At 38.5% G+C, this 17,452-nt stretch overlaps 1 protein-coding gene across 4 annotated transcripts in view; it reads left to right on the top strand.

Moving 5' to 3' along the window:
- LOC145765149 (DNA polymerase kappa-like) overlaps nucleotides 1-17,452 on the top strand; it is a 98,891-nt gene that overhangs the window by 36,486 nt on the left and 44,953 nt on the right. For 2 of the 4 annotated variants that reach the window (XM_082576920.1, XM_082576922.1), the window contains 3 exons: nucleotides 1,248-1,367; nucleotides 4,734-4,853; nucleotides 12,603-12,758. The exons of 1 other annotated variant lie outside the window; for it this stretch is intronic. In XM_082576920.1, the coding sequence (XP_082433046.1) occupies nucleotides 1,248-1,367; nucleotides 4,734-4,853; nucleotides 12,603-12,758 (396 nt within the window). The remainder of the gene's footprint in view (nucleotides 1-1,247; nucleotides 1,368-4,733; nucleotides 4,854-12,602; nucleotides 12,759-17,452) is intronic. One more of the 4 variants, XM_082576921.1, reaches the window with a different exon arrangement.

Below are 17,452 nucleotides of genomic sequence, written 5' to 3'. Positions count from 1 at the left end.
AAGCTCTGGGGGCTGTGTTCTAACTCTCACACCCATGGGAAAAATTTTTGAACAAAGTGTTATTGTTATGCATCACAAAGGATCATTCACAAAGTTTTTTTGTCAATTACAATAGCAATGAAGCAAAAATTGAAGTGATATTGCTAGATTAAAGCAAGCTGACTATCAATTCAAGGGCCAAAAAAACGGAGCTCATGGGCCAAACTTGGCCCGTGGGCCTGCCACTTCTAAATGTGATTTGGGCAAAAAGTTGGGACTTAAGCACTACACTTTTTTGCCAAACTTTTCATCAATCTTTCCTCTAACTAATTTAAAAATTTTTTTTTTTTTAAGTTACGCATCATGGTTTTATTGGTGCGTAACGACAAGAAGTGGGATGGCGCAGCGGGTAAAGCGCTCGTTTTCCAATCATACAATCCTGGTTCGACTCCCGGCTTATGTTGGTTGTTGACAAAACACCGCTCACCTCTACCCAGGGTGTAATAAATTGGGTGGGCGACTGGGCGTAGTTGCTGAAGTAAAGGCGGCCGAGAGAAAGGAACTGGCCACCCTACTCTCGTTAGTGCCGAAGGCTTAGTATAATGAGAACCTTATCTTCTTATCCCCCGATGCTTGGATTCAAGTATGGGACTCACCTTTACCTTTTTAACGACAAGAGGTCAATTTCTTTTTATCTCAAAAAGTAGTAGCCAAAACTTGTTTTAGTGTTCATAAACAGATAGCCCACCCCAGAAAACATAGGGGTAGAGCTAAAAATTATCCAAATATGTTGAGCGGTTCTTGAGGTATTGCCGTTTTTCTATTGCTCCTTATCTATGAAGCCACCTAGTGGCCAAGGGTTATTTCACTTATAACTCGAGAACCGCTTATATATATATATCTGACTTTCATCAAATTCGCACCATTCTTCTCAGAAAAGTGAGAAGCTGTTTTAAGCCAATAAAAAAATTAGTTGGTGCCAACCAATGTTCCTATTATAATGAAATGACCCGATACTGATCCAATTAAGCACAACAATTTTACAGAAAATATATTTGAGTCCACCAAAAAAAGGTCCTAATAAGCATGGGCTGATTATTGGTTTGACAATATTTCGTTGCAAACTAAGCAACAATTCGTCTAACTGAACTGTTTTGCTCCACAAATGAGATCACTTATATACCATAGTCAATTAGTGATGAAATAAACAGATTTATAAATACTGCACAGTGCACACATGGTCATGCTCAACACACTATTTGTTTTAGTCTACTTCTAATTATGTGGCGCGCAAGTTTGGCGTTCGTGCTGCCATGCCAGGATTTATCGCGATGAAACTATGTCCTGACCTCATCATTGTTCCTTTAAATGTTGACAAGTACAAACAGGTAGGAAGTGTACGTTTCTGTCTCGTTTTTAGTGCAAAATGTTTTTTATGTGTACACTTATTACATCCGTTTTCCATGTTACTCCTGTGAGTTGGTCAACTGTCTACTGCACTGCCTTAAAGGGCATATCTGTATCTTGGTTTGCCACAAGCTTCATGGCATTTTAAGCTCCATTTTGGCAGCTAAATACTACGTTTTTTCACTTTAAATTATATCAGACACTTAAATATTTCTTTCATTAGTTTGTTAGACCTATGCTTTTCAAGTATTTACATAATTTTGTTTTACATAATTCTGACTAATTAGGTTACTTTGATAATATTTGTGATTTTCTTTATTGGCATGATAACTTTATATATTAAACCAGTAGTTGTCAAAATGATATCGGCCATTTTTGGAGTTTTGTTATTGGCTAAGTTTGACTGATGCTGAAAATGCATAGAAGGCATTTGTTTTACAAGCAGTAAAAGATATACGGTAACTTGTTGTAGTAGTAACTAATATCACACTGATGTAATACATAATAATTTTATGGTTTTATTTATTGTTGCAATGTTGCTCTATAACAGCTAAACGACAGGGCTCATTTTAGGTTTTATATCAAGTTTATGAGTGACCTCATATTATTACCCGATTAATTCTCGTAGGCGAGTAAGAATTGACATAAAAATAGCCGGACTCGGACATTTTTGATAACAACCAGTTTTCTTCATAAAAAGATGGTTTACCTGTTTGACACCCCAAATCTAAAATTCGGCAAAATTCGGACATGGGAAAGGTCTTTTTGAGGGTGGCAATTATTGATCGGCGCGCCATCTAGCGGAAGAAAAATATATGTATTTTCTGTCGTGCTAATTCCCGAATTTCAAGTGAAACAAGGATGATTAACATAGTGTCTAGAATTACCCAACAGCAAAATTTGCTATTTTACGTTGCTTCAACGTCTGGCAACGTTGAATCGACGCAAAATAACATATTTTGTTTGCTGAGTACCTCATGTAACGGAAATTAGGCTCCAATGATAGTGTAAAAAGGTGGTCCCATACTTGATTCAGGTGTTGGGTATGAGAAGATAAGGTTCTCGTTGTACTAAGCCTTCAGCACTAAGGAGAGTAGGGTGGCCACTGGCCAGTTCCTTTCTCTCGGCCGCTTTTCCTGCAGCAATTAAGCCCACCCTATTCGCTAAAAATTGCAGCTCATTTGATTTGGTGATTTAACCCGTTAAGTGGGTAATTAATTTTTCGAAACTCTCCTTACTGTGCGTATTTAATTTGATCACTCGCAGTATTTTTCGTCGCATTATTGCTCGCTAAGATATTGGGGAACCCCCATGACGTAGCACAATTCGCTTTTGTTCAATTTCCTTTTGTGTATATTGGTTTATTTTTTTCATCGATTATTGCGGAGAAGTCTCCAGCTGGACTATTGTTTTCTGATGTAATCGCATTTCTCTCAAGTGATTGTACCTTTCACCATTGTGAAATTATTCAACTAGTTGTTTATTATGAAGAAAAAAATACATCAGTTTACAGAACAGAAAAATTTCTAAGCATTTATAGAACACTAAACAAAGCACACGTAAGTTTAGTTTGGAAATATTCAAACTGTATCATTTTCTGACGCTGGTTCTAACATTAGCAGCAACACAAACCCTATTGTTTTGTTGATTATATATTACAAAATATGTTTTCGAACACAACAAAATATTTCTGAAACTGCTTGCAACATTAGGCTTACATGAAAATGACCACACTGATTGAACATGCATGATGTGGTACGAATTTTATACACCGGAAAGAAGCCATTTTAGAAGAAAACGTTTAGGATGAAATATTTTTATTCTTGCAATTGTGGTTATATTGTAGGTGAGTGCAGAAGCTAACTAATATTGTAATAGAGTGATTTAGAGATTAATGATATCTGTCAAGCTGCAATCGTTATTGTAGTGTAAACAATGCATCTATGTTTCTTCACACGTCATAATTGCGCCTTCCAGACAAAGGGAATACAGGAAAGTGAAATTAAAAGTGCCATGAATAGCTGCGATCACGAAAACGACAATTGTCGTCTTACGCACAGCAAGAGCGACTGTCTCGGACGACAATTGTCGTCATACGCACTTAACAGGTTAAAAAAGTTAATTTTTTATGTGGACAGTTTTCAAAAGCAGAAGTGATCTTCGATACCTACTTGGATACCTACCGGTAGTGTCGAATTCAGAAAAACACTTAGGAACAATCTCAAAGAATGAGAATACAAACAATCTTTTCTGAAGTCGACACAAAAATTCACGAAGCCCTGCTTATCAAATCTTTCAATCCAACACTTAACAGTCAGCTTTTTGCCGCAGGATCCTCCTATCTGTTAAACGATAAACGTCTTTAATTAAATATCACATGTTGTGCAGTTAGCAGTTTTGTTGCATAATCAATTTTCTAGCAGTTCTTACTTCACTGTAGTACAAATCATTTCTCAAAATGCTTGACAAGGGCTAGATATTTAGCCGAAAACGTTTGCAATTTTTAGTTATTGTTCACGAAATTATGGCCAAGTTATCTGTCTCCGTATTGTGACATAGATTGTCACGCAATCGTGACGTCATCATTGCGATGCACTGTCACGCTTGAGCGACAATCTCTCGTTATCCTTTCTCTATTTTACTGACTTGTGTTTTCCAAACGTGTTTCGTCTTCCTTTTACGATGTGTGAATCTAACGGACGGACGTAATAAGAGTGTGAAGTGACTATTCCACATCACAATTGAACCCGTCTCTTGTTAACAATATACAATCAATCTTCACTCAACACACGTGGAACTTGAGTCGAAAGTTAGGAAGAAGACAGGTTAGATAGCAGCTCATACATAGCGATTATCAAAAAGAAAGAACAGTTATTTTTCCTGCTGTTGCTTGGTTTCGTTTGCTTATGGTAATGGTATATTAATTAATAATTTAATCAAAATTGCTTGAAATCCCTCCCTTAAGTCGCTGGTATCTCATCAGTAGTGTGAATTGCTTCCAAAATTTTTTGGCGAATGTAACTTCAGTTAAGCAATATAATGTGGCGGGTGCAAAAGCATAAAAATAGCATAAAATAAGCAAAAAGATCATAAAAAAAGCATAAAAAAAAGCAAATTTTTGTCATAAAATCATAACAAAAATTAAGATTTGTGTAGTGGGACACCTGAAATCGATGTTGACAAAATATCAACGCATGTGCTGATAAGCGTTAAAAGAATGTAAATTTTTACTCTTTCTGTATTGGGTAACATGGATCAAACTTATCAATAATAATTTCCACATTTTGCTTTTGCCAACATTGTGGAGAAGTTATACCATATAAAATGTTAAAATAACTTGTTTGAAGGCCAACAAAGAAATTCAAGAAATCTACAGTGAATATGATAAGGACTTCATGGCCGCGAGCTTAGATGAGGCTTATCTTGATATCACAGAACACTTAGAGTTCAGGATTTTGATGTCAGAGGTGTGTAGTACAGTGATTTCACGAACTGCATGTTGATCAAACCAACGGTTCTCAAACTGGGGTCCACATACCAATTGGGGTTCTGACAGCAGTTTCACAGGGTCCACAAAAGAAAAGCTCTTGGCAATTTTTTTTAGTAATTTTGATTTGTAAATTTTTGAGTTGTAACGTAATGGACTATGATATGAATTGTGCTTGTTTTGATCTCATATTTTTCTTGCACAATGCTGTGAAAGGGGTTAGTGACTGTGAGGTTACTGCCTTACTGGGTAGGCACCTGCGAGTGATGAGTCCCACACAGGTCCAGCAGCAATGGCTGGACATCGGTAACGATCATCTAACCAAGATGCAAATTGCAAATGAATTTATAAAGCTGTTTTAGGATATTTTATGTTTATCCAATTGTGATTAGCAGTAAAGGAAGGAATGAAGTGGAAGGCCATGATGATGAGTTCTGCCATGGCATAGAAACAGTGACAGACTTCTGTTATCTGGGTGATCGGATAAATGGAAGTGGTGGATGTGAAGCAGCGGTGACAACAAGGGCAAGATTGGGCTGGGCAAAGTTCAGGGAATGTGGGGAAATGTTGTATGGCAGAAAATTCTCACTAAGGATGAAAGGGAAAGTATATCGGAGCTGTGTGCGGCCTGCAATGCTATATGGTAGCGAGACATGGATATTGAGAGAGAGTGAACTGGCAATCCTGAGAAGAACGGAAAGGTCAATGGTGAGAGCAATGTGTGGGGTGAAAACGAGAAGGGAAAAAAGGACTGAAGAATTGTTGGATATGCTAGAGATGAGAGAGACCATAGACCGACTGGCAAGGGCAAATGGAGTAAGATGGTATGGACATGTGATAAGGAAGGAGGAAGGAAGTTTTCTTAGAAAGGCACTAGATCTAAAGGTGGATGGGAAGAGGAAACGCGGTCGTCCAAGAAGAACGTGGAAACAACAAGTGAAGGATGAATTTAAAAAAGTCGGACTGAAGGAGGAAGATGCAAGGGACAGGGTGAAATGGAGAAAAGGGATTAAAACAATTGCTGCGCGGAAACAATCGGCCACCCCCACTGGGTCTGCTACTATTCGGCGAGTCCGATTCGGCGAGTCCGATTCGACTAGTCCGATTCGGCGAGTTCCCTATTCGGCGAGAGCCCTTTTCGGCGAGTGCCCTATTCGGCGAGGTTTTGAAATTTTTGAAAGGAAATTATCGGGTACCGTAGCCTAATTATAATTGCCGTTTTTACATCGTTTTAACGTCGCTAAACGTTGAAATCGTGCAGAAAGGAATAAAAATAAAATGTTTGAACTATTAAATTAAAATTCGTCATGTCAGTTCAGTTGTTTTTATTTCTGACCATCATATGAAAAACAATACACGTCAACATAGCAAAGGTAGAAGCGACAAAACGCGAACGTTAAAACGTGCTTGAATTCGTCATGTCAGTTCAGTTGTTTTTCTTTCTGATCATGATATCAAAAACAATACGTCAACATAGCAAAGGTGTAGAAAAGGTAGAAGCGACAAAACGCGAACGTTAAAACGTGCTTGTGACCGAAGTAAGTTATTGAGTTGAAAGAAATTTGGCACGGTCGCAACACTTTCAGAAAAATTTAAGATATGAAGGAAAAATAAAACAAAGAAAATGTTACAAAAAAAAATAAAATAGATCATGTTTATGTCTATAAGTTAGTACTTTTGAATAGTTAAAATGATTAGTTTGAACCAACAAATGTGTGGCCTACAGCTTGGATTGAAAGGAAATTATCGGGTACCGTAGCCTAGTTATCCCGACCAGCAAAAAATTGTTCCAAGAACACAGTTCATTTTTACATTGTAGTAACAGAATGAAAAGGCTAAACAAATGTGTGGCCTATCGTGTTAACGTCGCTAAACGTTGAAATCGTGTAGAAAAAGGAGCTTTTGCTGACTAGGATACTTTGAAACTGAGAAACATTCACAGAAGCCCTACGATTTGTTCCAAGAACCCATTTAGCATAACATTTCATTTGTACGTTTAAGTTATTTTGGCAGCCGATTGTAGCATCGAATAGACAGCGATAGACACGTGTTTCGCCCATGAACGCCTTTCTTCACATTGACCTACCCCTGGCACCTGCTGGTTTTGTTGGCTCTTTCTTTCCACAAAGATAAGAGTTAAACTGACTGGTAAAGCGGCGGTCGATTACTCAAGTGGCAAGAATACGGTGCCATACTGATGAGCCCAGCCTCATGGGCGAAACACGTGTCTATCGCTGTCTATTCGATGCTACAATCGGCTGCCAAAATAACTTAAACGTTTAATTGGAGGTCTCAATGGCTGGCGTGGAAGCTACACCGTTCTGGTTAGCGAAGCGTCACTGCAGCTCGCTGTGCTAGTGAGTAATCAGCCTTGTGCTGATAGCCGGGAAGAACGCCTTTCTTCACATTTCATTTGTACATTGATTCAACGTCTGAATACATTATCTTAAAAATGCAACGTATCGTAGGGCTTCTGTGAATGTTTCTCAGTTTCAAAGTATCCTAGTCAGCAAAAGCACCCTTTTCTACACGATTTCAACGTTTAGCGACGTTAAAACGATAGGCCACACATTTGGTTAGCCTTTTCATTCTGTTACTACAATGTAAAAATGAACTGTTAGGCTAACTGGGTTCTTGGAACAAATTTTTGCTGGTCGGTATAACTAGGCTACGGTAGCCTACCCGATAATTTCTTTTCAATCTAAGCTGTAGGAGTGTAGGTCACACATTTGTTGATCCAAACTAATCATTTTAACCATAGGCGCCTAAGCCGTGGGGGCCAGGCCCCCACGCATATTTCCGCGTGGGAGCAACTTTTTATGCGGCATTGATACATAAAACAATAGATGAACTAGCGATCGGCAGCAGGAAAACATTTTTAAATACAAACCGCAACGAGTAGCGATGCTACAATCCCACCCCAGACAAAAAAATCTGTCATTTTTACGTTGATTTAACGTCTACAGACGTTGAATCAATGTAAAAATGACTGATTTTGCTGCCTGTGACATAGCAAAAATCTACCATTTTGCGTCGATTCAATGTCATCAGATGTTGAATGCACCCAAAAACAACATAATTTGCTACGTTGACGCAGCGTGCGTTTAACTTAATGCGCTTGCAAACAGTCTCCTGTCGCTTTCGAAAGTCGAAACCTCTGCAGAGAATTGTCGCGGCAGTGAATCGGTTGCTGTGAAAATGAACTTGAAGTCTCGGCCCGAGGTTACCACTAACCAAAGCAACAAGGGCTGGTACAAACCGCACTGCCCACAGTCGCACAAGCAGCATAATCAACACAACAATCGCGCAAACTGCATGGCGCACACACGTCCGTTGCCATGGAAACCCGATCAAAGGCGGGGAATATGCGCATCTTTTGTTTCATCTGCAACACGAAAACGGGCGTATTACAGCAAATTGAAACTTGAAAGCTGGTCTGCGATAAGTTGCGATATTGTACTGAAAAGGGAGCAATGTCAAGTCGAAAACTTAATCAAACGTCTCTCTGTAACTATTTTTCAAGGGCTGTTTACGGATGTCAGCAACTTTTAAATTTATTAAAGGTGACGTGCTGTTGAATTGATGTAAACATGAATGATTTTACTTTCAACAGGTATATTTTCAAGCATATGATCAAGTTAGTATTTTCATTCCATTTACAGTATACCTTTTAGTAAACCTTTTCGTCTCTTGTTTCATGCTAATAAATCTAGTTCGTTGCTTAACTTTATGTTGCGCTTAGCTTAAAGAGTCGCAGTCCATCAACCGCTAGCCAACGCAGACGCATAGCATGTGTTTTGGTCGAGCTTTGTTTATAATAATTAACGGTAGGTCGAACGTAGCGATAACTCTGAGTGTGGCAATAAAAGCAATCCTAGTGTGACGACATAATTACATCATCCATCTGCGTGACATTTCGCTGAATTTACGTTGCTGCTGATGAAACACGCTTTCGCCCCCACGGCCAAAAAAATAGTTAGGCGCCTATGATTTTAACTATTCAAAAGTACTAACTTATAGACATAAACATTATTTTTTTTGTAACATTTTCTTTGTTTTATTTTTCCTTCATATCTTAAATTTTTTTGAAGGTGATGCAACCTTGCCAAATTTCTTTCAACTCAATAACTTACTTCGGTCACAAGCACGTTTTAACGTTCGCGTTTTGTCGCTTCTACTTTTTTCTACACCTTTGCTATGTTGACGTGAATTGTCGCTTCTACCTTTGCTATGTTGACGTGTATTGTTTTTCATATGATGGTCAGAAATAAAAACAACTGAACTGACATGACGAATTTTAATTTAATAGTTCAAACATTTTATTTTTATTCCTTTCTGCACGATTTCAACGTTTAGCGACGTTAAAACGATGTAAAAACGGCAATTACAATTAGGCTACGGTACCTATAATTTCCTTATAAAATTTCAAAAACTCGCCGAATAGGGCACTCGCCGAAAAGGGCTCTCGCCGAATAGGGAACTCGCCGAATCGGACTAGTCGAATCGGACTCGCCGAATCGGACTCGCCGAAACGGGCCATTCCGCCCCCACTAGTGGGGAACAAACCGACGATGGATTATGATGATGATGATGATTAGAATTCCACCGAGTTTTTTACACCTCTTGTAGCAGACTGATAGTTTGACAGGAAAGTTAATGTCAAGTAACGCATGGCATGATAGTTTTGCTATCTTAAACTAAACCATCATGAATAAATTATTGCAGAAAAACAAGTGCAGCCATCCTAATAAACCTAGATGATATTTGATAGTTTTTGCTTTGCTTTCAAATGCTTTTTTAGTGGTGGCTTTTCATCATCATAATCCATCGTCGGTTTGTTTCACACTAGTGGAGGTGGCCGATTGTTTCCGCGCAGCAATTGTTTTAATCCCTTTTCTCCATTTCACTCTGTCCCTTGCATCTTCCTCCTTCAGTCCGACTTTTTTAAATTCATCCTTCACTTGTTGTTTCCACGTTCTTCTTGGACGACCGCGTTTCCTCTTCCCATCCACCTTTAGATCTAGTGCCTTTCTAAGAAAACTTCCTTCCTCCTTATCACATGTCCATACCATCTTACTCCATTTGCCCTTGCCAGTTGGTCTATGGTCTCTCTCATCTCTAGCATATCCAACAATTCTTCAGTCCTTGTTTCCCTTCTCGTTTTCACCCCACACATTGCTCTCACCATTGACCTTTCCGTTCTTCTCAGGATTGCCAGTTCACTCTCTCTCAATATCCATGTCTCGCTACCATATAGCATTGCAGGCCGCACACAGCTCCGATATATACTTTCCCTTTCATCCTTAGTGAAAATTTTCTGCCATACAACATTTCCCCACATTCCCTGAACTTTACCCAGCCCAATCTTGCCCTTGTTGTCACCGCTGCTTCACATCCACCACTTCCATTTATCCGATCACCCAGATGACAGAAGTCTGTCACTGTTTCGATGCCATGGCAGAACTCATCATCATGGCTTTCCACTTCATTCCTTCCTTTACTGCATTTCCCACAAACAAAACACTTCGCCAATCTTGTTGCTGCTCTCTTGACATTAGCACATCTTGCATGTACCCACTTTCCACAATCCTTGCATTGCATTGAATCTTTTTACTTTGAATCTTTTACTTTTTGAATTATTTTTGTACCGGTACTGTTTCTTTTTTCCCCATGGTGTTCTTCGATTTTTTTCTATATTATAAGCCTAATATGATTTTTTTATCTTACTAATTTTTGAAAGGCCGTAAATCGTCAAAAAATTTCAAAGGTCCACCAAGCAAAATGTGTGGAAAAGTTTGGGAACCGCTGGTTTAAACCTTTTTTGCACATCTTTGTATTCTTTTTAACTGTAGTTTTGTTTGCTTAATGATTTGCCATCTACTGTATTGCAAGTATTCATTCAAGTAACTAGTTGTAGATGAAATTGCGATTCGGATACACTGATTTAGTGCATGGTAATGTACCATATAAAAAATACTTGAGTATAGGTCGACATTTCCGTTAATGATTTTCACCTCAAAAACTCGGGTTCGACCATATACATGGCAAGATTTTGTCTGCACTCTGCAACTTGACAACCTACAAAACTTACATTTTTTACTGCAGGAAAATCATTGCCATTGAAAATTACGAATTGTAAAATTGCATGGGCAATTGCCAATTTTAAACACGTTTATTTGCCGTGATTCAAGCAGTTTTTCGAATTTGGCATTGGCATTCGACAGTTGCCGAGGTAAATGCCGAAGCAATCGCACAAAACATGAATTGCGTCAGCTGAAAAAGTGCCAACGCAAATTTCGAACATGTGTTTTTAAAGCAACCCAGTTAGCAAATCAATCTTTTTTACACTGATTTAGCGCCTGCAGACTTTAAATTAATATAAAAAATTGCTGATGTCTGCCAGCAATTGTTTAACTGAGGCGATTAAGTATATCCAGCTTTGATGTGAGTGGTCGATAGCTATCATTAAAAACCGCAGGCCACCTTGAAGAAAAGATCAAAACCATTTTACCAGGAAAAAGACTTGGAAAGGTTCAATGACGTAGTTTAATGGGTCAAACCGAAAAGCAGTCAATTAAATGTCGAATAATTCTACTAGTGAAATGATAATCTGACTTTTTGAAGAACTTTAACGAACGGCTTCTCAAATAACTCTAATTTCTGCATCAACTACCAATCCACAACTCATAGCACACCTCTCATAATCAACTCATAATAATCATCATAATTCTCAGAATAATAATTACGCAAATTACACCACTATTTATAGAAGGTGGCTTCGGTCTGGTAACATCGAGAAGGTTACGTAATGTCACATTGTTCTGTCAAGTTGCAATAAATGTCAACAAGCAGAAGCTTATAGAAGTCTAAAGAATGTCACGTTCGCAAGAAGATTCTTACATAATAACGATTTCGCAATCGGACATTTACTGATAAACAACCTTATGACGTCATGACAAACGACGCTCAGAAATCATAAAAAACAACAGAACCTTCTAGATTTGCATGCTTACAGATGATTCTAGAAATACGTTACATAATACAAATTTCTCAATCAGAGGTTACTTCAGGTCATAACCGATAATAACACACCGCACCAGAATTCCATAATGAAAACAGCACATTCTGTCAAGACGCAAAGCAGCCCGACGCGAGGCTTTGCACATTGATTGTGACAGAATCCGCATGACGTTATTGAAGCAAAGATACTCGTAATGTGTGAGAATTAAAATGATAAAAGAGACGTTTTATGGACTTTGTCACAAACATAAATGTTTGATGTTCTCAACATTTTCTTCATCGATTTTCGTGCCCAACACGTCACACAATTTAAAAACTCAACTCATGCAGTGAAGCTAGTAGACTTATACACGAGAGAATAAAAATAAAGATTTTCAGCAAATAAGTAGGCATCGACTTATATTCGAGTATATATGGATCATTCTATCACTCGTCGCAAATTTCAGACGGATGATAAGGTTTACGTAAATGTTTGAAAAATTGTTGGAGTATAAATATTAGATGCGTTTGCAATGCTTAAATTAAAAAAGACTACTTGGCCTTATTCCGATAAAAACGTTTTTTACACTCACATATCCTTTAGTTCCAAAATAACTTACTTGCTGTCTAAGTTGCATTACCAAATTCCTAATGACCAGGTTCACAATTTTTATTTTTTGTGAGTTAAAATATGTTATGATAAGCGTTGTGTTTAAACTGTCACTCCCAGAAACAACGGACATTCGAGTATCATCCAGATTTACCAGAGGCGGGTGATGATGCCAGTTCCACTAAAACCAACAATGTTGCAAAGAGGAAGCACTTTGAAGCGTTTGGTTTTTCTCCTGAAGATGTCGCGAGAGAGATAAGGTTTCGAATACACCAGGTGTTTTTTTTAGATCAATTGTTTGTGCATTACGGTGAAGTGAAACTTTTTTTGATTTTCAAAAAAGAAGCTGGCTTAGCAGTTAGCACCTAAAACACATCCCAAACAATTTTAGGGGTAAAAAAAAATGCTATACCTTTAGAACCAACACATGCTAGCGAGATAATTTTCATCTTAAAAAAATGGCAAACACTAAGTTTCTATCTGTTATAAGAGACATATTAGTTGTAGCTGCAATAAAAGTAGAGTTATTTTTACAAAAAGTGATTTTCTTGTATTTTTGTTGTTTACACTTAGTCAAATGTTTGGATTTTGCATTATTATTTGCTTGGTAACCCAAATTATGGACACTGTTACTCAGATACTTTCCTACACAAATGATATCAGATTCTACTCCAATTATAGACTATCAAATTAAGGCTTGTGTGGGTTGAAATAGCTTAAAAGTAACAAATACATAAAGCAAAATCAATAAAACAGAGCTGCTGTCAAAATTTGTGCATTGCTTGGTGTTTGGTATTCGTTTTTTTCGTCAAAGGTCTTTCAAAACTTTGTGATAAATTGAATCAGTATATTCAATTCCATGTTTTGGATTTTGAACAAAAAAGTAATTTTTATCTTCCATTATACATAAATCAAAAAATTAAGTGAAACACAACTTATTTTTTCCTGCATTAATGTGAAGGATATAGGACATAGGTGCTAACAGCTTTTTGGCAACCATCAGTTTAATGCGTGACGTTCGAAAGGACGTTGGTTCGACACCGCTGTAGAGCACGCGGCTGTGTCTCGGCAAGACACTTAAAGGCCAAAATAATGGGAGCAGCTGACTCGATAACTGTGTAGTTCCTTCGCTGCTTCCAGTCGTCTGTTGTGTTGCATATGTAATCGCAGTGTACTGTATGTTGTCACAAAATAAAACATGTTATTATTATTAATTCATGGCTCAATAGAAGACATTTCACTTTGCTTGTCATCTTTGCAGTCAAGTTTATTCCTATCGTGTGTCTTTACACAATTGCAAGCAGAATATCCACTTTCACACAAAATGACACCACAAATAGACATTGCAACTGAGCGATGGACTAACCAAAAATAAGCGCTAGGCCTAGGCGGAATGGCCCGTTTCGGTGACTCCGATTCGGTGAGTCCGATTCGGTTAGTCCGATTCGGTGAGTCCGATCCCTTAACGGGGGATTTTTTCAATTTTTTTTTTTAATTATTGGGTACCGTAGCCTAATTATCATTGCCGTTTTAGGGTTAGGAGTTAAGGTTAGGGGTTAGAAGTTAGGAACTCACCGAATCAAACTCACCGAATCGGACTCACCGAATCGGACTCACCGAATAGTAGCAGACCCAGGCCTAGGAACTAAAGTCAGAACTAGGCCACATCACCAGTCAATGGTCATGACACAAGGTAAGATATTACCAGCATTTCTGTTCACGACTTGTACATTACAATAGTGTACTATTAGGGTTGGTTAAATAAGGGCACTAGGAAAACTTCCCGTCGGATAATCACCCACTGGAAAATTGCCCGCTGGAAAATTGCTCGTATAGGAATATTGCCCGCCAGAAAATTACCACCCGGAAAATTTCCCTTCTTTGAGTTAGAAATAGCTGCAAAAAAAGTCCTGCTGTGAGTCTGTATTGAACCATTGTTTCTCTAATAGAATTGGAAAGAGGGGATACACTTCCCAAGCAAAAAAAAATACCGAAACTTAGATGTCCGGCTTGGAAATCTTATTTCAAAATATGACAGTAATAATAAAATGTCATATTTAAGAAGTGTGGCCTATAATATGGATATAAATATTTTGAATTTATAAAGTAACTCCTATTAGGCTTCACCGACATGCCTTTGTAAATCCCTGTACAGTAATTGATGTTGTTATTGTTAACTATGAAGTGAAAACTTGCTGATCTGCCATGCACAACGCACATGGCACGAACTGTTATGTTGCCACTCTTCTTAATTGTTTTACACTTTGTATATTATCATGGAATCATCCGGGTGTTTTGATGGATGTATTCTCATTATTTGCTTTCTGTATGATCGCTTTGGTTAACACATGAGCAACAATAGTAATCATGTAAATTTCTGATATCAATTAAACCATCCCCATACTTGTCATTCCCGCATGAAAGTTGTTGCTACTTTCAATGTTTAAATGATAAATTTATGATGTGATGTGCCTTTATTACTGCGAATTACCTAATGTACATTTTCAAGTTTGCTACAGATTAAAGTAAGCTACTTTACGAATTTCGCTTAATACATGTCAAAGATCAGTGTCAAAACGTGACAATTAAATCTCGTCTCACCAATCTGGTTGCAAGGGTGCTAAGTTTAGACTATTTGAGGAACAATGGTTCAATACAGACTCACAGCTGGATTTTTTTGCAGCTATTTCTTACTCAAAGACGGGCAATTTTCCAGGTGGCAATTTTCTCGACGGCAATCTTCCCACACGGCAAGTTTCCGGCGGGCAATATTCCCACACGGGCAATTTTCCGACGGGCAATCTTCCTGTCACGTAAATAAGCACCTTTTTATGAAAATTTAATCTCAATAACTGCTTTCTAAAGCAAAATTTTGGATAGAATCCGAATCTGTGGAAGGTTTTTTATCGCTTTTGGTCAGTATAGTGGTCTTTTTTAAAACTAGCTACTAAATTTCTTAATATCACTTTAATGGTTACATCACAATGACACACTACATACGGTCCGGGTGAAGTGACTGCTGCCAGTGTAATTTGTTTTTTTAATTATGAAAAGGGTTATTTTTTTACATGTGCAGATGAGATTAAAAAAGCATACACAACATTTTCAGCTACTTCTCGTTCGATGCAAGGTTCGACAATGGAAACCACACTGGGAAGGTTTTTCCCTAGGTGCCTGTATGAAGGCAGAAAGCATAATATGGAGGAGAGAATTATCAGGTGCACTGACCGGTGTTAAGTTAGCTGCAAAGATGTCACTGGTATAATCAGAAAAACAGCTAATATTATATTTGGTTAGCATTGGTCCGAGTCCACAGAGCCCCTTGAACGCGACAGTGAATTGTACGATGATGAATAAGCAGAACTAGTCAGATGAAAGCAGAAGCAAAGTTGTTCTGCCAAAGATCTCTCGTAGGCCATTCCATTAGGGATGGGCAAAATAGAATAATTAGCTATTCTAGAATATTCTAGAATACTGAAACCGAATATAGAATACAGATATCTATTCTAGAATAATTAACAGTTTTTACCATCGACACATTTTAATGATTTTTATCACTATACAAAAACAATGAACATCACAAAAATTGCTTATCACAGTGTAACAAATTTAGGCTTTCTAAATTTTCACCTGTCAAACGAGATCTCAACTTGGTGGCAGTTAAACCTGCACTTGAAAAACATCTCTCTGAAGAAGCAGATGTAGCAGGTACACAAAAATAATTTGAAACTAACTGATATAAACAAGAAAATTGTTTTTTGTTTGCTTTCCTCCAAACAAGGGCGTTTTCAAGTGATGTACCGTAGTGGATGCTTTCAACAACGTGAGATAGGCATATCTATTTCTGAAGGTGGGGAAACCAAATTTGCAGATTCATCTTCACTACTGCATGTAGCATCTTCAATCCCACAGCCCAACAAGTCGTCCATGTCACTGTACTGACATACCGGTAGTAAAAGCTAAGTCAAAGCCAACTACCCGTACGTACTTCTGCGTGGGAGGGTCGCTAATCCTCACACCCTGTGGTCAACGTTGCCCTACATAGGAGAGTGGGAGCTTCTGATGTTGGGTTGCTCAGCGAAGGCAAGTCGACCCTTGTGTTCTACCAGAAACAACCTAGGTTCGTGGTACCGAAATAGAGCAAAATCTCGAAAGCGGATTAAGCTGTTTCGTGCCACATAACACCCCACCACCACCACCAGTGTCTGATGAGGGCTGCTGGGTTTGCCCGAGATACGCAAAGGTAGAGTGCCCTGCGTTGTTCTAAGCCAGAGGTGACGAACCTGCGGGCCGCATGCGGCCCGTCAAAGAGTTTTGTGAGGCCCGCAAAACGATTTGACAATCGCTTTTCCTTTGTTATTTTCTTGCCCTAAACGCTAACTTTCAAGGTTTAAAGTTAGAAAATAGGAAAGCTCCAAGGCAAAGTTGTTAAAACACTATACACACCTTGTAGTTTGGTCGATTCCAATCTATGACGTCATAGAATTTTGACAAGCGCTAAGTTGTGTAGCCCGCGACCACAAAAACGTTCGTTACCCCTGTACTAAGCGGTAGGGGTCCTCTGTACGGGACGGGAGAGGGTCGCTAGTCCTCACGACGTTGCCTTACATGCGAGAGTTGGAGCTCACGATGTTGGGTTGCTCAGAAAAGGCAAGTCGAGCCTTCTATTCTGCCAGAAACAACTTAGGTTTGTGGTACCGAAATAGAGAAAAATCCTAAAAGTGGATTAAGCTGTTTCATGCCACACTTCCGCAAGACTGTGAGGACTACAAAGCGCTTGACAAGAAAGATCTCTTGTGAACAATGAAACTCGTGCGTTTTTCCTACGCCGCATCACACTAAATCGATAAACAATTCTACTTTCGCTGCAGCGAATTCGTTGCGACCAAACGGACTAGTACGAAGTAGATCGTTAAAGCGGTTTCAATTATCCGATTTCATACGCATTTTGAAACCGGTTAGGCTCTGCA

The sequence above is a fragment of the Aplidium turbinatum genome, chromosome 2 (assembly GCF_918807975.1).
Source record: "Aplidium turbinatum chromosome 2, kaAplTurb1.1, whole genome shotgun sequence".
Classification (NCBI taxonomy): Eukaryota; Metazoa; Chordata; class Ascidiacea; order Aplousobranchia; family Polyclinidae; genus Aplidium; species Aplidium turbinatum.
Note: the sequence above shows the minus strand (reverse complement) of the source record. Positions and strands in the feature narration are given on the sequence as shown.